Source organism: Heterocephalus glaber, unplaced genomic scaffold (genome assembly GCF_053883595.1).
Source record: "Heterocephalus glaber isolate CG9 unplaced genomic scaffold, H.glaber_assembly_v1.0 deba00001553, whole genome shotgun sequence".
NCBI lineage: Eukaryota > Metazoa > Chordata > Mammalia > Rodentia > Bathyergidae > Heterocephalus > Heterocephalus glaber.
In genome coordinates, this window is record NW_028258344.1 from 14,715,880 (window position 1) to 14,738,312 (window position 22,433).

General features: G+C 39.9%; 1 protein-coding gene across 17 annotated transcripts in view; it reads right to left on the bottom strand.

The window, feature by feature from the left end:
• The window catches only part of Ncoa2 (nuclear receptor coactivator 2), a 279,931-nt gene that overhangs the window by 18,898 nt on the left and 238,600 nt on the right, over window positions 1-22,433 (bottom strand). For 14 of the 17 annotated variants that reach the window (XM_087190446.1, XM_087190438.1, XM_087190448.1 and 11 more), the window contains 5 exons: window positions 17,642-17,852; window positions 15,694-15,900; window positions 11,865-12,080; window positions 8,595-8,724; window positions 572-737 (listed from right to left, as the gene is read on the bottom strand). In XM_087190446.1, the coding sequence (XP_087046572.1) occupies window positions 572-737; window positions 8,595-8,724; window positions 11,865-12,080; window positions 15,694-15,900; window positions 17,642-17,852 (930 nt within the window). The remainder of the gene's footprint in view (window positions 1-571; window positions 738-8,594; window positions 8,725-11,864; window positions 12,081-15,693; window positions 15,901-17,641; window positions 17,853-22,433) is intronic. The other 3 variants (XM_004842067.4, XM_087190449.1, XM_087190450.1) reach the window with 1 other exon arrangement.

Sequence of the window (22,433 nt, forward strand, 5' to 3'; positions counted from 1 at the left end):
CTGTGGATTTTAGGAGACAAGTTTGGCAATTATATCAATGCTATGAAGTATGCTCAAAGGAAAAATTACTTTTAAAAAAGTAACCAACTAATTCCTAGGAGGAAGGAAGCTAAATAAGCTAAGATTGGTTACCATTTTTATATTGCAGTTTATGCTTACACATCTTTAAAATGACCTCTGCTAACTTACGTTCCAGCACTCCTGCCCACAGGGAAAGAACACTGTATGGGGAAGAGTAGGAGGGCTCATGTTGGCTCCCCGGGAAGGGTCTCGGGCAGAGGCAGCAATGCTCCTCATAGTTTCTCTGTTCCCTGCCCCTTGCCTGCTCCTCCCTGCCAGCAAGGGTGGAAGGTGAGCTGGGCTTGAGTTTTTGCCCTTCTGCTCAGTCACTTAAATCAGAATATAAAGCTCATTCTCAGGTTTTTCCTTCTTGGACAAAGGTTTATGTAAGACTAACAGGACGGGGAGAAAGAAAACATGGCCAGCCTGTCAGGTCAAACTATTCTGTAACATTACCTGTAACACCTTTGTGCCCACCAGAGCACACAGCCCCCTGCCACCCTGTGCTTACCTGGCTGACCAGCTCAGGTATCCCCAAGGCTCTATCGATCTCCTCAAGGCCGTCAAAGTTCCGCAAGGCCAGGTAGAGCTGGTCTAGGAGAGCTCCCTCATCACTCGGAGACTCTGTTGCAGGATGTGGACACAGCAGGTCATCGGGAGAGCTGCCAAACGGCTGCCTGCAAAGAGACAAGCTTCACCTTGGGCTGATGGAAAAGCTAAGTTGACTTCCAGGCTCTCTGTAACAAATTCCTGTACCAGACCAACAGGGAAAACCAACAATCTAATACAAGATCCTCAGTGATCCTATTATAGGCCAGTCACAAATCTAGGCTTGTGAGATATCAAAGCATGTGCTGAAGATTACAAAGGTGATGCTGACAAGCTGAGGTTCTACATGAATCTGTGTGAGTCCAGGGCCCATCCGTCCATTGGATCTCACACATGTACACCAATCCCTCAATACTTGAAGGAATGAAAGACTTTTCTGAACTTTAGCAGGAAGCTCTTATCAACTTCCAGTCATTCATTCATTCATTTATTTGAGAAAGGGTCTTGCTATGTAGTTCAGGCTGGCCTCAAACTCACTATGTAGCCTGGGCTAGCCTTGAACTCACGGCAATCTTCCTGCTCAGCCTCCCAAGTGCTGGGATTTCAGGCATACACTACCATACCCAGCTCACTTCAAGTCTTTTCTTTGGTACCAGGGATCGAACTCAGGACCTTGCGCTTTCCAGGCAGGCGGCGGCACCACTGAGCTAAATCCCCAGCCCCAAGTCTTTGTTTTACAGGAGGCTATGATGAATTACATGAGATTACAAACTTTTAGCAGCATTAAAAACTACATTAATTGTCTCGAACTCAGCTGTAGTTACAATAAACTTGACTGAGCTGCTAGGGAGTTTTCTTTTATAGTGCTAGGGATCGAACTCAAGAGTCTTGTGTAAGCCAGATAAGCACTCTATCCCTGGGCTGCACTCCCAGCCAGGAAATTTCTTAGTCATACATAAGCAGAACTTGCAAACACTTTTTAAAACCCTCAAAAGATATAGCTATTAGCCTTCCCCTCTTAGACACATAAGAAAAGTTGATCATGAATATGCAAATTATAATTGTTATTATATAAGGTAATAGGTGCTAACATCATAATACTATACTCTAATTTCCACAGTATAAAAACTCTTACAATTTAAATTACTTGACAAGTGAAAGATTTTTAAAAAAGAGCTTCTGAGTTACTTTAACATGGAGAAGAGAAATATTTGTATTTTACCAGATGTCTATCTTATATTATTAGTTTATCTTTTTATATGATGTTTTAGAGAAAATAAAAGCAAACAGGTAAGCAATTTCATTCTTTACAAGAGATGAGCTTATCTTTCTGATGCAGTCCAATATGCTGCTTTTTAAGGTAACCTAATGATACTTTGACCTAGAACCCTGAAATACTGAAGGGCTGAGCAGTGAAACCAACAATTATTTCAGTGACAGCAAACTGCCGCAACACAATCTCCGTTCTCCCTTCAGCCCATGTTATTTGTAAGAGAAAACTGTCCAGCTGTGTGTTTCCTTGATCCCACACCTCAACTGCTGTCCCCAGCTCCAAGCTGAGCTCCACCTCCACATGGCTACCAGTGCCATTTAAGAGTGCTTCTGCCTCACTCCTCCTGCTGTCACTGCCTGGTCCTTGGTATGACAGTGTAACAGCTCAGCTTGCACTGAAAATTTCCCGGCTGTCCCTCCTGCTTCTCTTCCACAGCTAAACTCCCTTTCAATTAACTTTTCAAACTCAAGTGTGATCAGATTACTGCTGTCCTGGTACATCAAAAGTGGGAGGAAGGAGCAGCAACAAGAGGGAGAAGTTATTCTCTTACATTCTGGGCAATTATAAATATAATCACAATCTTGGTGGCATAAGTAATCACTAGCAGAAAACACAGCCAACAGACCACCCCCCACAGATGTATCTTTTTTTTGGTGGTGGTGGAGGGTTGCTGGAGATTGAACCAAATTCTCACGCTAAGCATGTGCTTATTGCTGTTACATCCCCAGCAGAAACCCTGTATCTTAAAATTACCCTTTTACTAATGAACTAGTAGGTCATTAGGATGTGAATAAGAAGAAATAAAGTCAAATTCTGCACTCTTGTTTGAGAAACCATACCACTTTCCATTTCTTTAAGTTTCACAAGTATTTTTAAAATTCTGCCAAAAAAGAGCAGGTACTAAGTGAGAAAAGTCAACAATAAAAGAAACCTTATTGTTATACATTTCTAATGGTTATTTATCACCTGTAATTTCTATGATAATAAAGAAATTCATTATTACCATAGTTGGTCATAAATTTCTCCCACCAATTTTTCCAAACTAAATTATTTAAAATAAAAGTGAGATAATGGCTTAAAAAACTGAAATCATTGTCAATGCCACAATATTCTACATAGAAGACCCCAAAAGCTCCATGAAAAGACTTCCGGATTTAATAACCAAATTTTGTAGCATAGCTGGATACAAAGTCAACACTCAAAAACCAATAGCATTCTTGTACACAAATAAACTCACAGAGACAGAAATTAGGGAAACAACATCTTTTACAATAGCATCTAAAAAATGAAATATCTAGGAATCGATCTAATGAAGGAAGTAAAAGACATTACATTGAAAACTACAATACTCTGGGCCGGGGATTTAGCTCAGTGGTTCCGGCACCTGCCTCGCAAGCACAAAGTTCTGAGTTTGATCCCCAGTACCAAAAAACAAAACAATAAAATAAAACAAGTATAGTACTCTGAAAAAGGAGATCAAAGAGTATATGAGAAAATAGAAAGATATCCCTTGTTCTTGGATAGGAAGAACCAATATGAAAATGGCCATACTTCCAAAATTGTTATATGGATTTAATGCAATTCCAATTAAAATTCAAACAGCACATCTCTCAGGATTAGAAAAAATAATACTAAAATTTATCTGGAACCAGAAGAGACCTAGAATAGCAAAGGCAATTCTGGGCCACAAAGGCAAGGCAGGAGGCATCACAATCCCTGACTTGAAATTATGCTATAAAGTTACTGTGATAAAAACAGCATGGTACTGGCAAAGAAATAGACCCAAGGACCAGTGGAACCGATTAGAAGATGCAAAAACAACTCCAGACACACTCAGCCACTTTATCTTTGGCAAAAGAGCTAAACACCTTCACTGGAATTCAGATAGCTTCTTTAATAAATGGTGCTGGAAAAACTGGCTTTCCACATGCTGAAAACTGAGACCCGTATCTTTCACCACATACTAACCTAAAATCAAAGTGGATAAAAGATCTAAATATTAAAACAGAAACACTTAACCTGCTGGAAGACAGAACAGGTAGAACTCTCTAAGACACTGGTGTAGGCAGACTTCATGAACAAAACCCTGGTTGCACAGGAACACAAAGAATCAACAACTGGGATCTCATCTTACTAAAAAGCTTTTGCACAGCATGAGAAACCACCAACAGAGCGAAGAGACAACCCACAAAAAAATTCTTTTGCCAGCTATTCCTTAAAGAACTACTATCTAAAATATATAAAGAATTCAAAAAAAGCCAGACCCCCCCAAATTTAAATACCCAATCCAAAAATGGGCATCTGAAATGAACAGACACTTCTCAGGTGAAAAAGCAGAAACAGCAAATAAATATATTAAAAAATGTCCAACATCACTGGTCATTCAAGAGATCCAAATTAGAACAACTCTGAGAGTCCATCTCACTCCAGAAAGAATGGCTGCTATCAAGAAATCAACCAAAAACAAATGCTGGCAGGGCTGCGGGGGAAAAAGGAACTCTTCTTCACTGTTGGTGGGAGTGTAGACCGGTACAAGTGGAAATCAGTGTGGAGATTCCTCGAAAAACTAAAACTAGAGGTTCCATTTATCCAGCTATTCCCTTTCTCGGTATCTCCCAGAAAGAATTAAAAGGATCATACCACAGCAATATATGCAAACCCATGTTTAGAGTGGCACAACTTATAATAGCTAAATCTTGGAAACAGCCCAAATGCCCATCAACAACAAATGGATAAGGAAGATGTGGTTTTTTTAAACAATGGAGTACTACTCTGCCACGAAGAAGGATGAACTTGAGGCATTTATAGCTAAATCGATATACCTTGAGACAATACTCTTAAGTGAATTAAATTGGAAACACATGTTTAAATACCAGATTGTTTCTCTGGTGTGAGAAACCAAAAGTGGAAATAGGGACTAAAATGTATAATAGATATTGGGAAATGTTCAAATGGGAAGGAGAACAAGGGAGGGGGGAGGGGAAAGGAAGGAAGGGACAAGAAAAAAAAATAGAAGGAAAAAATGGAAACAAAGCTTTTGTATACAGGGAGGGAGAGAGGGGGGGAAGGGGTTGAGGGAAGGGAGAGAGTGGGAAAAAAAGAAGGGGCAGGATATATCATGTACAGGTGCAAATTCCCTATGATGGGTGTTATCATTATGTATATCTAAAATGTACCAGTAAATGTTTTGCTTAAAAAAAAAAACCAAACCAAACCAAAAACCAATAAAACCCCAGCTGGGATGTAGCTCTGCAATATAGTGCTTAGCTGGCAAGTGCAAGGCCCTAAGTTTGATTCTTGGTACCAAAACTCCCCAAAAAACAACCACCAACAACAAAAAAACAAAAACAAATCCAAAACTGAAATCAAACTTCACAAAAGTAGTGACAATGTTGCTTTGTCTGAGGTTCTCACACAGCCAGAGGGGAGAGCAGAGATGGCAGCAGTGGTCCTGGCCTTGCACAGCACTCTGATCACGTTGTCCCACCACCAAGGACAATTCTGGAACTGCTTCCATCTCTGTCTTAACACAACTCTCATCTGCTTGGTTAACAGTAAAAATACTGACATTGGCCTTAGTTCTCCTTAGAAACTGGTCTTTGACATTTCATCCCAAAACGATCAGACACAAGATTCAATCACTATGCATCTGTATTCTGTACAGGTTTTCATGGGAATGGGTGGGTTTCTGACACAGCAAATAACTGCATCTAGAAAAGGGCTACTACTCAGTGACAGCATGAAATTAGAATCAATGATCTGGAAGGACCATGAGAAACCAGTGTCCAAGCATGGCAACTGTGTGTGTTTACTGCAGGTGCACTTGTGGCTTCGTGTGCCATGCTTTCTGACTGCCGCCCTTGGGTGTCAGGCAGAGCCGGCTGGACTCAGTTGCAGTTTGCCCTCTTTCTGCTGCCTGGATCTTACTCAAAGCACAGTGGGAGGACCAGTGGTGCTAGCATTGCCTGAGGTCTGTTAAAAATGCAGAATCCTGGACCCAATTTAATCCTACAGCTGAAACCTGCATTTTAATGAGCCCCCAGAGGTGACTCTTGGGCAGTGAGGTTTAGAGACAGCAGCCACCTACTTCTGCCCTAGCTGAGCAGAATGCAGCCGGCGAGCACTATTCCTTCCTCATCTCCCTACCACAATTATCCAAGTTTCCTTAATGTATTTTTTCTTCCTTAATGTATTTTTCTTTGAGTGAAATAACTTGCTCCTAATTTTTTCTCCCACATTACTGGTGGGCCCATATTCCGCTACGTCACTGTTGTTGCTGTTTGCAATTACTGAGTACTCAGATTATCTCATTACCCCCTCAATATACAGAAAGAAAAGCATGCCCTCCACAGAATTCCAAGCCTGGGCAGTGCCAACACAATGAAAGCACTGCCTCCTACAGCAGCATTCAATCTGAAACCTGCAGTTTTTTCCCCCCTGCATTAAGAAGAAGCTCTGTAAATATATTCCATCTTTAAGAAATTTGAGTTTGGCAATGATATCAGATCAGTTTGGACTTGATTAATCCTTGAAAGATTACCCTGCAGTAAGGTCCGCACTAAACCACTGATTAAAACCCTTAAGAGCCTCCAGGCAAAGCTCCTTCAGTAATAATCTTAGAAGTGTAAGTTTTCATTTTTCTTTTTAGTTTCCTGAGACAGGGCCTCGCTATGTGGTCCAGGGTGGCCTTGATCTCATGGTGATCCTCCCGCCTTAGCCTCAGCCTCCTGAGTGTGGGGATAACAGGTGTGCACCACCACGCCTGGTTAAGTTTTCTAGCAAGTTAGCAGCACAGAATACCCTGCCAGCACCCTTCCTGTTCCCACACTGCCTCCTGCTTGAGGTTCTGACCCATTCCCCGTGGCCTCTTTACCTTCCCCCTGCCCTTCTTGCTTGAGCAACACTATCGCTTGGTCTCAAGGTGCCCTGCCAAAACCCAGTGCGACCTGTTTTTTACGACACAATGGTGATGTTGGGTTCCCACAGCACAACTCTCCAAGAGGCAAACACAAAGCCAATCCAAACTGCTTAAGAGCTGAAACTCAAGCATCCCTGAGCTACTGGGGACAGGTGCTTTTCTATGCTATTAAGCAAAAGAGAGCTGGGGCGCTGGGCCACAGCAAAGACGTCTCAGGCACAAGAGCTAACCTGAGAGTGCTGTGCTGGTCATAGGGAACCAGCAAGAGACCCAAGGGAGTAGTGACCCCTTCCCCTTAGAGGGCCCACATGAATCTTCACTCAAGAAAAGTGTCCTCAGTTCAGACCACACTTACTTCACTGGTTAAGATCAAATATAAACTCCCAATTAAAGAGTACCAAACATAAAGAGGAGCAGGCCAACACTAAGTAAGAGTCAAGAGTGAGATTTAGAACCCCTACACATGGAAGTCTACACATGGAAATTACTGAATCAAGAAATCTAGAAAATAACTATGAATGTAATGTTTAAAGGTATAAATATAGAATAATAAAAATAAGCAACAAGAGACTAAGAAAAATGAGCAGGCAAATAGAACTTTTTTTTTGTACCAGGGATTGAACTTGGGTCCTTGCGCTTGCAGGGCAGGCAGCAGCATCACTGAGCTAAATCCTGGGGCCAGAACTTTTTTTGTTTTGTTTTGTTTTTTGGTACCGGGGATTGAACTCGGGACCTTGTGCTTGCAAGGCAGGCTGCAGAACCACTAAGCTAAATCCTCGGCCCCAGAACTTTTTTTTAAAAAACAGAACTTTTAACAGGTTTAATATCAGAAGATATTTTAAGAGATTTAATATCAGAACCCCAGAAATGAATAAAGAAAATGGAAAAGGCAGTAATATAAAGAGGAAGTGGCTACAAATTTTCCAGAACTGATAAAAAACAAGAATCCACAGATAAATGAAATAGCACATATCAAAATACAAAGAAGATAAGTAAATCTATGCCTAGGTACACTGTAGTAAAATTACAATACGCAAAGACAAAAAAATATGACAAAAGCAAATAGAAATGATCAGTTAAAAAGACAGAAGTGATTAAAATCAGAGTAACAAAATCAAATTTGATCCTATACCACATCACTTTTCAAAAAATTTCAACAACTTAATGAGAAGAATCTGAATTCTCTTTTATACCCTGTTATACTCTATTCTCCTGGCCAAAATCCTCTGAGATGAGTTCCTGTTACCCTAAACATAAATCGTCCCTTCTGAAGCCTATGGGCCTCCAAGATGCTGCTTTGCTGGCTGCATCGTCCCCGTCATCTCTGCCTCTTAGAATCATACTTTTTCTTCAAGACGCTGCAGCCTTCTCCAGTCATCCCAGTTGGACAGGCTCTAGAAACCTGGCTGATTTCCCTTGTGGCACTTTTACTGGACACTATCTCCTGTTACATCAGTATGGATATTTTTCTTTTTTTTTTTTGGAACCAGGGATTGAACTTGGGTCCTTGCGCTTGCACAGCACGCGGCGAAACCACTGAGCTAAATCCCTAGTCCTCATATTTATTTTCTAACTCACCTGCAACTTGTTTAAAGGCAAGTCCTAGATTTGCTGATTTCCTGTGGCGCCTTCCTAGCCCTTTCCTTCCCTATCCAGTAGTTGGTATGTTCTCAATAAACAAAAATACATCAGGTACAAACTACCAAGAAGAAACAAACTTCAGGCATGGGTCTAAAACAACTCACAGAACTCGTGGTCACTACTCTTTCAGCAATCCTGGATCTCAGGACTCACCTGTTCTGGCTGGCAAAGGATGCCTGGTCTATAGGTAGGATGCTTTCAGGCCATGGGGCAGTCTGATTTGGAGGAGCTTGCTGTTGGCTATACTGAGGTCCCCCCATATTCATCTCCAATTCAGATGGCCCTGAAAAGGGAGGGGGAAAAAAAAGAAAAAGAGAACAAAAAAAGCCTTACATTATATAATCAAGGAAGCATCTATTTGTGCTATGTAATATAAAATGAAGGGCCAGGGATTTAGCTCAGTGGTTCCGCCAACTGTCTTGTAAGCACAAGGTCCTGAGTTCAAAAAAGAAATGAAATATCTGGTTAATGGGAAATGCAAAAGACAGAGACAATGACAATTATATTGGTGAATATAAGATGAACTTTTGGTTTGAAATAGAAATAAAGGCAATAATACCAAGGTTAATCACCCATTTCTGGGAATGAATAGAAGCTCTAACAGAACCCTCTATACTGTGCTCTTAGTTTTTGTTCATGTGCATTATACCTCAGCAGTATTTACTGTGCAGGAAAATGAAACTAGAAAAAAATGTAATTCACTTAAAAATCATAAAAATAAATCAATTAACTAGGTGTGGAGCATGTCTGTAATGTTACCTACCCAGAAATCAGTTTGAGACTGGCATGGTCAATTTAATAAATAATAAAAATACACAAATAAAGGGGCTGGAAATGGAGCTCAGTGCTCCATGGATTCAAAGCACACTGCAACAAACAAAAAGAGCTGTACGTTAATAGAAGCAACACTTTAAGATGAAAAATGTAAAAAAAGCTCATTTTACTGACATTGTCAGTTGCTCTGATGTCTGGATGAACAAAAGACAGCAGAATCTCCCATCTGCTTTGCTACTCCATCAACTGCAATAATGCCACACAGCACGGGGCCTCTAGAAAATCCCACCGGACACTCGGGACAGAGTAACATGCAGAAGGCAAGCAGCATCTGTTTATGATGATGAAAGGAGTTTGGGGCTTGCAGGTGTCCTGAAAGGCAGTGGGAACCTGGCCTATACTTTTTGTTTTTTTGAGGCAAAGTCTCCCTTTGTAGTTCAGGCTGGCCAGGTTGGCCTCAAACTTTTGGGGATCTTCCTGACTTTGCCTCCCAAGTGCTGGGATTACAGGCATGTGCCACCACGCCAGGCTTGGAATATACTTTCAAAAAATGTTGGTTGGGGGCCGGGGATTTAGCTCAGTGGTTTCACCGCCTGCTGTTCAAGTGCAAGGACCCAAGTTCGATCCCCGGTACAAAAAAAAAGAAAAAAAAGAAAATTGTTTGGGACGGGGATTTAACTCAGTGGTGCCTCGCCTGCCTTGTAAGCGCCAAGTTCCTGAGTTCAATCCCGGGTATTGCAAACAAACAAACAAACAAAAAAGTGCTGATTTAGGTCACTTGGGCCTAAACTTTTGCTGTATCTTAGATCTCCCTCCAGAGTCAGGCAGGCAAAGGGAAGCCACACAGCACAAACATACTCCTCAGAAGGTCTTCCAGAGGCATAAAAGCTAGTGGATGATAGGAGTTTTTCTCTTATTATGTTATCATCAATGGCTGTAACTCTCCTAGCATTACAACAGCAAATTTTCTGTTGAGTTCATGGCTTTTTTGACTTTAAAAATCAGAGAAATTCAGCTACACAATAAAGTTTATAGAGCAATATCTAAAGCTCAAAAGCCAGCGAAGACTGAGAATAAATTTTAATTTCTAGATATCAGGGTTTTCTTACTATAATTTAAAAGTGAGAAAATAAATATTAAAAAAAAAATTTCTTAGTGGTGCTGCTATACCTGCTTAGCAAATACAAGGTCTTGAGTTCCATACCCAGTATCAAAGAAAAAAAAAAATCTTAGTTTAATTTTGCATAGAAATCTAGGTATTTTTAAACATTTTATAAGGCCACAAACCCTCAAATGATATGAATTTAAGTTTGGAAATTACTTATTACTCCAGTATATTCTATGTAGAAAGACAATGTAAGTCAGCTCCTAGAGATAATAAGCCAAAATGTGCTGGGCAATGAAGGAACAAGGTAAGAAAACCTGAAGTGCCAGAGTTTGCATGACAATTCTGTTATCTTGTCAAAACAAGCCTGGCGTTTTTTCCATGAATGACTTAGCTCTTACTCACTGTGCAGTATCTACATTAAAAGTGCATAAACACTGATGGTCTGAATCACACTAATATACATGATAAGAGGAAGGTTAATATGTCAATCATTAAGAAAATAACCTCAAGGCCAGGGATTTAGCTCAGTGGTTCTGCCACCTGCCTTGCAAGGCAAGGTCCCGAGTTCGATCCCCGGTACCAAAAAACAAAACAAAACAAAAAAAACAACAAAAAAAGAAAATAACCTCAAGGGCCTGAGTTCCATCCCTGGTACAAAAAAAAGAAAAAGAAAAAGAAAAAGAAAATAACCTCAAGCAGGAGCTGCAGTGACCACAAAATTTTTTAATGCAACAACTTTATTGAGATTACTCATATACCATAAATCCATACATTTAAAGTATATGATTCAGGGCCGGGGATTTAGCTCAGTGGCTCTGCTGCCTGCCTCCCAAGTGCAAGGACCCAAGTTTGATCCCCGGTAACAAACAAACAAACAGAAAAAACAATAAAGTGTATGATTCAATGGGCTTCAGTATACTGTATTCAGGGTTGTACAATCATCACCAGAATCAATTTCTGAATACTTTCATTCTAAAACAAAATCCCTCACCATTAGGGTAAGTCCCTCCCTTAAGTCCACCAGTCCTATTGCAGCCACACTGTTTTCTGTCTCTACAGATTTGTCTGTGCTGGGCATTACACATGAATGCTGTCATACAATGTATGATTACTGATTTTAATAACGTGTAGCTGAATTCTAGTAATGCTCAAATTCTGTGTGATGTTATATGATTTAAGAGCCTAAAGTGGTGGCCCAGGAATCCTCATTTAAGGTCCTGGGAGGCTACTGATGACCAGTTAAAAGCCTAAAAGCAGTTACAAGCTATGGCTATACCACTAAACCTTTTCTTTCTTTAAAATATCACATGTATAGCGTTTATACTGTGACATTCTCATTCACTTTTCCCCCAAAGGTGAACGAGTAATTTAATGAAAATAAAAGACCACAAAAGAGTTCCCGCAAAATCCCACTTATGACAGCTTTACTCAGGAGGCTTAAACTGCAATTCAGGAACAAGACCTGAAAGAACTTACAGAGCTTTTAACTGCATTTAAAGGAAGCAGAAAGACTGTAAACAAAGTACACTGGACTGCCTTACCTATGTTCATGACCTGAGACTGAAGCATCTGTCTTTGGCCAGGCTGGCTGTTGGGTCTCATGGGGATGCTAGCTGTTGGGTTCCGAATCATACCTCCTTGGATTGGCCGGTTCATGGCACTGGTGGTAGCAGCACAGGTGACTCTGACAGCTGAACTCTGCGATGCCCATTCCCCAGATGGCATGGTGGGCCGGGAAGCATTACTACCCATCATCCCTGCATGCAAGGCAAAGAAAGCTGAGAGATGCAGCCACTGACAACATATTTAGCATACCTGAACACATCCTATTTTACTTGTTATAGACAATCATTCTGTAATCCACACGTGGCCCAAGAGCTAACACCCTCAATGGGGCAGACAAGGGCCCTGGGCTAAGAAACAAGAATTGACAATTACTATGAAGTTTTTACAACATGAACTTGGCACTCTTTATAGTTTGGAAAAGCTGTTAAAATTGTTCCCACGTGTACTTAGAAACAGGTGCTCTGGGCCAGTGGATAACCTCAACTTCCTTCCTCAGGAAGTGAATCACATTAGCTGACACACGTCAATGCTTTACTTTCCAAATGGAGGTGAGATTAAAAGGAACAAGGTAAAAACTGATAATCAATACAATTTTGATTATAAAGCAAAATTTGAGAATATAACATCAAACCTACACAAGACTTCTAAATCTTCAAAACCTTTTCAGAGTATTAAAATTTGGTAAACTTCAAAACCGATCAAGGACAGCCTCTGATAGCGAAACTAAAGGATCTTTCAGATATTCACTATAGCTCTTCACAGTCAAGGCAAAGGACCACTGCCTTCCTGATTATATACATCTAGAATGGGTTAGGACAGATTTGTGAAAAGACTTCTGTTCTTAAAAAAAAAATAATAATTTTTTTTTTTATAGACAGGGTCTCACTATGTAGTTAGGCTAGCCTTGAACTTGGAGTGATCCTCCTGCCTCAGCCTTCCGAGTGCTGGGATCATAGGTGTATATCATCATGCACAGCTGCGCTGCAGATTTTAACAGTTATCTGAGAACACCTAACAGTAAGAGCACAGCACTGCCAAGCAGGATCCAATGTCTCCTCTGTCCTGGCCTGCAAAGATCTGGCCTGGTCCCTGAGACGCTGGCAATGGCAGAACACTGGCTAAGACCTGACATTCTGAAGGGGAAAACACTCAAATGAAATGTGAAATGTTTAATGATGTGTGTACAAAGGTTTTACTTTCAAATACATAGCTTGCTTTTCTTCACTGTAACTTTGATAAAAATCAAGTACATTTAATAAGTAGAAAGCACGTATCTTGGGTGTTTCTTGTGAAATGAGAAATGTATTGAGGATGACAAAAAGGGTAATTAGTCAAGATTTAAAAAGTTAGAACAATATTAATATTTGAAAAACCATTTTAAGATTATTTTGGAACTATCCAAAGATACTATGAGAGAAAAGGCATTTTATTTTCTGTAAGTCGATTTAAATAATATAACAAGATTAGAAAGCAGAAGAGAGACCCTAATTTGACAATGCTAATACAGTAATTCGGACAGACTCTTGTTTGTTTTGTTTTTGAAAGCAGAGTGAGGGCACCATATGACCTGCATAGCCCAGACAGCACTAATTTCTAGATTACCCAGATTTTTTTTTTTTTTGGTACTGGGGATTGAACTCAGGACCTTGTGCTTGTGAGGCAGGCGGCAGAACCACTGAGCTAAATCCCCAGCCCTAGACTACCCAGATTTTAATTCAGGAAACTCCCAACTTACTATATAAGATCCCTACAACTCAGAACTTGTATTCTGCTGAGGAGTCACCCTTAATAAATCATGAGCTCCTTTGCTCTTGTAGAATTTTATACAAATCAGTATTTTATCTTAAAATAACAAAATCAATATGGTACCATTTCTAAGAACATACAAATTAATCAAGCATATGTGCCTGGCACATATGGCAGGCAAGAAATAATTATCTGTTCAATGGAAAAACTAATACAACACAGTTCATGATTCCGATAAATCCATTACCAATAACAGAATGTTACAAATCTACCTTTTTCCCTCACATGGAAACCACCCCCCCCGCATCCGTTACCAGGGATCCAACTCAGGACCTTGCCAGGCAGGTGCAGTGCCACTGCGCTAAATCCTTGGCTCACATGGAACTTTTTTTTTTTGGTAACAGGGATAGAACTCAGGACCTTCCGCTTGGGAGGCAGGCACGGGAACCACTGAGCTAAATCCCCAGCCCTCACATGGAACTTTTTTTTTTTTGGTACCGGGGATGGAACTCGGGACCTTGCACTTGTGAGGCAGGCTCCGGAACCACTGAGCTAAATCCCCGGTACACATGGAACTTTTATATCCAGTTAACTACCTAAATGACAATGGATAGGTTACAGACTAAACTAAGAATTAAAAAGATCCACAACTATAATTTCTTTTTTATTTTTATTTTTTTATTGTTTATTTTTTTGGTACTGGGGATCGAACTCGGGTCCTTGCACTTGCGCAGCAGGTGGTGAAACCACTGAGCTAAATCCCCGGCCCTAATTTCTTTTTTATAATATCTATTTCTATGCCTTTTGTCTCTAGTACCTTTTAGTACCTCCTCGAGACAAAGAAAGAAAGCTGTTAAATGTGAGCAAGCCTATATTAGAAAAGTCAGCATCCTTCTATGCCATAAAAAGAGCTAAGTAAATGGCTAGTAGATAGTATGTATGTGTGGTACATGGCATGGTACCCAGGGGTACCTAAGCTACTCCTCCAGCCGTTTTAAAATTTTGAGACAGGGTCTCAGTAAGTTGTTAAGTCTAAACTTAAACTTGTCTAGCCTCCCAGAGTGCTGGGATTATAGGTGAGCACCACCACACCCAGCTAATAAAGAGATGTTCTAAGGTCCAGGATGTGGTGGTGATGGCAATCACTGCTGCAGCAATGATTTTAGGTCTGCATCTGGATGACAGCTTGGTAATATGGTACCTTCTGCGAAAGTGTGCAGGGGGAATTTGGCAGACAACTGAAATTACAGTAGGCCAAAGTCCACACCAGATCACAGGCAACTTCCTTTATCTTCAGAAATGGAGCCACGGATCAGATCTGAAACTTATCAGGCCGGGCATATCACTATTTACAATTCTTTACTTTTCTTTGACATGGGGTCTCATCACATGGCGCCAGCTGGCCTACAACTCATGGGCTCAAGAGACCCTCTGCCTCAGCACCCCAGGCAGCCTGGACTAGAGGCACCCATCCCGAAGCACAACTAAAGTTCTTCACTTTTAATTGATATTTTTCTGAATGAGAAATGGATCACTTAGAAGTATGAAAGTCTGGTTGAATTTTAAGCTTTCAATTTGAAATTCTGTTAAGTACAAATTGTCAGTAGGTTTCACAGTCATCTACAGATTACCACTGGAAACTAGCAATGACCAGGGGCGGGGATTTAGCTCAGTGGTTCTGCCGCCTGACCCGCAAGCACAAGGACCCAAGTTTGATCCCCAGTACCAAAAAAAACCAACAACAAACAAACCAGTAATGACCAAATTATTTACAAACATCCTTTGTGTTTGGAATAGTAACTGGGGTAGAAGTGAAGCCTACATTAGACGACTAATGATCAGAAACCTCATCAAAGTAACAATCATAGAATAAAATGGCTAGCTTACTGAAATGGTTTCTGATATGGCACTCTCACACTGAAAACCTGTAGCATTTTCTTATTTTCACAGGTTAGTTTCTAACATGCTCAATGAAAAAACTCTACTAGTTTGATGTGGATGAATACATCATGAAGTGAAATAACCCACCAATAAAGAACAGTGCATTCCAGCCCTTACCTGTGCTACCATTCCCTAAGTTGCCTTGGTTTCCTATCATCCCTTGGTTACCCATCATTCCTGGCTGAGGTATCACTGAGTAGGGACTACTGTTTCTGATTGGTGGGAAAGGTCCAGCACCAGTTGGGCTCTGCAATGTGATGTCAAGTGGTAAATTCTGGTTTGGCAATAACCTGCCCAGTTGCCCTGGTCGTGGGTTATTAAAAGCTAAGGAGAAAACAAATAAAAATTAGAGGTTATTACAGGATAATGGAAAAGAATATTAACACTAGTAGTGTTTAGGGAAAATGTTGTTTTGTAAAATAACAAAGATCTGCAAGTTAGGTATCAACTACCTATGTGCAAGACAAAAATCACAGATAAAAAACAAGCAGCACCAAAATGTAACATATGATCTAATCAGCAAGTCATAATTCTTGATGATCTTGCAAAAAAAAAAGAAGACTCACATGCATGTTATTTACCATGTTACCCCACCCCTCGCCTTTGGAGACAGGGTCTATGTAGCCCAGGCTGCTTTTGAACTTAGTCATTTTGCCACAGCCTCCCAAGTGCTAGGATTACAGCCATGCTCTATTTACATCTGGCTTCTCCACAGTAATTTTTAATATTCAACTACGTCTGCTAAGTAAATCATTAATATAATTTTCCATGTTAGGTTATTCAAACATAGGAGTATTACTTTTTCGTAGTAATGAAGTTATAAACATGTCTTGCATACAGAACAAAACCCACACGTGTGGTTTGGGAATTAAAGTACCATTTCCTAATTGGACTTTCCTAGGATTAGAATTAAAAGTGGATGCTCTTCATTGGATGTTAAAAGTCTTTTGTATGTACACTGTGTAATCTGATGCAGCATTAAATTACAGCTTCTTCTTTTAAGTACAGCTTCTTTGAATTCTGGATACATTTATACGGTTTTTATGGTTAGTTCACAAGAATTTACTGTGTATTAAGCACTACAATCATTAAATTGATAACAATGTTATTAAACTTTAAAATACTAAGATGTAAATGACAATTTATGCTACTAAATTATTAGATAATATCAAGTACTTTTCTATGAATTACATAAATATAGTCTGAATAGCAGTTAAAGTAATTTCTTACAATCCATAGTAGACATAAAGTATTTAGACAAATTAAGGCTCAGAGTGGGAATTATGTCCACACTTAATTATCTGGTTACTACTTGATAATCTGAATAGAATCGGGAGCTACAGACAGAGGAGGAGCCATGAGTCCCCACACAGTCCTTCTTTACTTCCCTAATTAATAAGCACAAATTTTTAGTGTGTTTCTTACCCCCATTTCAATTCTTTCACTTTGTCATCTCTCCGGGTCTGTAATTGATCCTGTTCTCCCCCCAAAATAGTCAGGTTTGAAGAGATACCAGGCAAAAACTCATCTTTATTTTGCTTTATTCTTTTCAAAATGGGCACAAATCACTTGATAAAACACCTAGTAATTAAAAGATATTCTATGATGGGGCTGATGGCTGCCATTTTTGATTTGAGAACAAATGCTGCCAATATTGAGTCAAAGTGTATTTGAAGAAAAACTGTCGTTTTGTTCACCAACACTGAAGAGGTTATCTATCTGTATACATATGGCCCTGCTACAGAAAAAAGTATTTTCGTCTATTCAGAACTATTGGACAACTTCAAATGCATGTCTTAAGGTAGTAACTGAAATGAAGGGATACATAACAATCAGCTGAGGAACTTTATCAACCTAGATTTATCTCCCAGCATGCACCGTGTTGACTACATTACCACAATCCATTTTGAATACCACTTGTGAAGGACTCGGACAGTAGATGGTGCTATTTGACCACAAAAACCACTAAGTGACTAAGCTGTTTGTATCATACTTTAATAAGCTCTGTTCCTGATAGTGTTTATATGGGAATCTCTTGGTGAAACCAGCAATATCTCATACTCACTGCTCTGTGAAATTCGCAATGCTGTTTTCTGGGTTCCAACAGGTGTAACCGGGCTGTTTTCAGCTGTGAGCTGCATGAGGTCATTGATGATGGCTTGCTTGTCAACTGATCCAGCAGGGGCGCCTGGCCTCGTGTCTGGGAAAAGCTGTGGTAATTGACTATTCTGCAAATCATCCAAAATCTCCTCCAAGTTGTCCAGCTCACTGCCAGGCTGTGGTTAACAAACAAAAGTTTATCCAGGCCTACTCCAAGAGTGTGCTCCAAGACTTCTTTGGTATTACAGACCTGACTGGTGTAAGACACCACAGCCAGACAAAAATGCAGACATATGTGCACCTCAGGCCCAAGAGTTGCTAATCATTTTCTAAAAATTAAATTGACAAAGAACAAGTAACTTAATCTCTGGATCCTGAATTCCCTACTGTATCAAGAAAAAGAGAGATGACTAAATTAGAAAGAGGGCGAACTTCCCACATTGTGATCAATTGGTAATTCACAAATGCCCCTTTATTTTTGCTAATCATCCAATTAATTGTATGTATATTTCCAATTACTAACAGTTCAGGTCTATTGTTAAGTTGAGGTTTTACTGTTAAGGCTCCCTACCAATGGACAACAACAACAAAGAAAACTGGCATAAACTGATCTGAATTTGCACTCACTCAAGAGTTTAGCAAATGGCCATTTGCTTTTAGGGCTTTTTACTCCAAGGGTGTGGGGATGGTGTCAGGCACAAAATAAGCTTGAATCAACTAGCTAAGTAATGCTTTTTCAATTTGAGCTGTACCTTTTTTCTGCCTGCACTTTCAGTTTCAAATGACAGTGGCTTTTTCAATCACAGCTTAGGTGACAAAGTGTAGGAAAACAGTACAAAAACTGGCTGCTCCTCAACATAATGGTAATTTGATTTCACAGAAGTCTTTCTTACAGTCTCCCTGTTTTAAATTCAATTTCAAATACCAACGGTATAGTAATATGTATCACTATTTTATACCTGGCACTTTTCTTTTTCCAGGAAGCTGATTTCACAGGTACTCTTTTAAGTGGAACCTATCTATGTGCCAGAATTTAAATTCAGACATCACAGTCACACAAGAAACTAGATGCTAGGATTCCTTTCTAGTTAAGAACGTGCTAAGAGGGCTGGGGATTTAGCTCAGTGGTTTCGAAGCTGGCTGCACAAGCGCAAGGACCCGAGTTTGATCCCTGGTACCAAAAAAAAAAAGAACATGCTAAGAATGATTTTTCTTGATGGGTAGGAGGGAAACAGGCAGTTTGCTCAGAGTCAGTGGATGAACTCTAGTCCTTGTCCAGGACTAGCCCTTTCCCTCAGAACTGGCAAATTAAAAGAAGTACACACCACACACCTGGTAATGAGCTGCACTTACAGCATAAAGGCTTACATTTTAGTAATATGCACAATTCCTATCCTCTATGTGCAAGACAGATTTGCTAAGATTTTTGCAACTTATGGCAGATTTAAAATCTCTATTAGGGTATCTTTTGACCGGATATATTTCTCAAGTTAGGAAGGATGGATGAAGTGACCCCCCTGCCCCCTTAAAAAAAACAGTACTAGGGATTCACCAGGGTCTTCCCACTGACCTACATCTCCAGACCCATTTGAGATAGTCCCACTAATTTGCTAAATTGCCCAGGCTGGGCTGGTCCCTGTGATCTTCCTGCCTTAGTCACCTAGAATATTGGTATTACAGGCAAGTGCCCCACACCCAGCTTTAAGTGACATTTCATTTGATTTTTCTCAGAGACAATAACTTGGTAAATTGTGGAGATCCATTTTTCCAGGAAATTCCTAATGGGAGGTTAGAGCAATTATAAGAACATTGTCTTGCCACCCATTTCTGTTTTTTTTTTTTTTTTTTTTGGTACCAGGGATTGAACTTGGGACCTTGAGCTTGCGAGGCAGGTGGTAGAACCACTGAGCTAAATCCCCAGCCCTTGCCACCCATTTCTAACAAAAAAATGAAAAGCTCTATGGGAGAGTATGTCTTAGATAAGGGTGGGTTTCAAAGTTGCACCCGAAAGTACAGATAGACAAAACAATCCTGAAGCTCCTCAGGAAGGCACAGTACTGCAGCTCCCTCCAAGGGGGACATAACTTTTCCTCCAGGGTGGCAGGACATCATTGTTTCTTTGACCCTGAATGAAGTGGTACAGGTAGGGGCTGCGCTGCATTGCAAAAGCCTCGAGTCACATGTTCAGACTATTACAGCTGCAAGGGAACCACACCCAACAAACTCTAGTCTCTACGTTAGACACCACTAGGGCACATACTCTGAGCAAAACGGCAGGCCAAACTCAAACACTTCAGACCTAACTCCCGCACAGGCCCTGGCTTTGATTCCTAGGATATCTCTCTCTCTCTCTCTCTCTCTCTCTCTCTCTCTCTCTCTCTCTCTCTCTCTCTCTCACACACACACACACACACACACACACACACACACACACACACACGAGTTAACTTCCTTAATCCAGTGTTGCACTAGCCTGGCTCTGATAAGTAATGAAACATACATTTTTAAAAAGACAAGCAGGATTCTCTTGGGGTTATATAGCAAAATGAAATTGGTTCTATGGAGATTCATAACTATGGATACTGTTTGAATTCATTCAAGCTTACCATGTGAAAATGTATTATGTAGTTTCCCCTACTACAGATAATATAGCTTGGCCTGTGTTTATTCCTTGTCAATTTGTGGAGTACACATTTAACATTATCTGAAAGGGATGAATTTGATTGTATGAAGTTTCTAATAAAAAAATTTCTCCTTCTACATTTTTGTAACTTGTAATTCTCATCCAAAGTTCTATCCTTCTCCCCTTTGTTAGGCAGTTTCTTTGCAAGACAAAAAGATTAATGCCTTCCTTTAAAATGCTTTGCCAAGATGCTTCAAAGTTTTGCTTAGGCATCTATTTGAATGCTCAAATTAGCCACATCAATTTGAGTAGTTAGTTTAAACTATTTCAGGCAGAAAATGAGTCAGAAAGATTTTTATAAAAGTTCTACAAAATGAAAAATAGGACAACTTCACTTTAATTTTTCATTTTTCTGGTTTTACAATTTTTTGTTTCAAGTCAATTTGTTCTTTAAAGGAAAAGAGCACATACATTTTAATAAAAAGTATTCCAACAAAGTAGCTTTAATAATATTTTAAACAGAAAATGTAATTTCACCATACTCGCCCAACAGAAAATTGTTAAGAAATAGTAATACCATTCTACCACATTTGGAGGAAAAACTTCAGGACATTACCAGTTCTTTTTTTTTTCCTTGCCAGTCTAGCTATGCAGCCCAGGCTGGCCTTGAAGTTTCCTCAGTTCTCCTGCCTCAGCCTCCTCATACTGGGATCACAGGTATGTACCACCACACCCAGCTTCCACCGGTCTAAAACAGGGTTTACCTTTCTGGTGGAATCAAATACTAAGAAGGAATGCTTTTTAGATTATTTCCAAACCCACATAAGTGTCTCAGGACTACTAGAAAGAATGTAAGAGTATACTTGGTTAGGTATCAACCATTCTCCATTGTGTAAAGAAGCATATGACTTAAGTCGGTAAACATACTGGAAATTTTTCTGTCACTGTTTCTGTTTCCTGTTGGTTAGGAAATGCCGTAAAAAAACATACCTTGTTTAAATACTTTAACCAGTAAAAAATACTATTTTAGGTATTGTAGCACCACTGAAGCATTTCCTGTCCTTAATAAGTTAGTAATAGATTAAACACACACTCAGTTAATGGCTTTTTTCTGAATCAAAGTAACAAGACAGTCAAATGCAGTTCAGGTTCACTGTTTTACCTCACTAAATAACTTACTATATTTCCTGGAAATTAAAAGTCCTCAATAAATGTGTGCAGCAGGTGACAGAAGATTCAATTCACTGGTATTTGGAATCATGAAGGAGAACAGGAAGAATCAATTTTTTCTCAATCTAACTTTGATCTAAATTTAGGTAATGCACACTTCCTGTGGTAACTTTTCAAGTTGCAATGTTTTTGATGTTAAAATTGCTCTGTGAAGCAGTATTTTTGGTGGGATTTTTAGGAGAGAGAGAAGGGAAGGTGAGACCAAGGACTGGATTTCATTAAGAAAAATATATTCACTGAATATGTATGTGTGTGTATCTGGGTGAAAAATACCTGTGTACCTTTGTTTTGAGCTTTCGAGGGAGGCATGGTGCCACTGAGCTAAACACCAGGCCCTACCTTGATTTTTGACAGATCTGGGCTGACTATACTCTAGGCTTTATGTTTCAGAGGTGAGACAATTTTGATTAGAAAATTATCTTTCCTAAATAATAATTAGAAACTGAGCCAAACATTTAGCTCAGTGGCACCACGCCTGTCTGGCAAACACAAGGTCCTGAGTTCAATCCTTGGTACCAAAAAAAAAAAGGAAACTGCAAGTGACTCAAGGATTCTCTTTAAACTTATTTCTTCTTGTCCCCAGTTAGTGCAATTATATTTAAATACAGAAATGCCAAGCTGGGTGTGGTAGCACATGCCTGTAATCCTAGCACTCAAGAGGCCAAGGCAGGGGGATCACCATGAGCTCAAGGCCAGCTGGAACTGCATAGCAAGACTTTGTTTCATAAAACAAAACAGGGCTGGGGATTTAGCTCAGTGGTTTTGCCGCCTGCTGCGCAAGCGCAAGGCCCCGAGTTCGATCCTCAGTATCAAACAAAACAAAAAACCCCACAAAACAACAAAACAAAAAAAGAAATGCCGAACAATGGGCTCTTTTGTGATCCTCTAAGTCTGTAGGGTCACA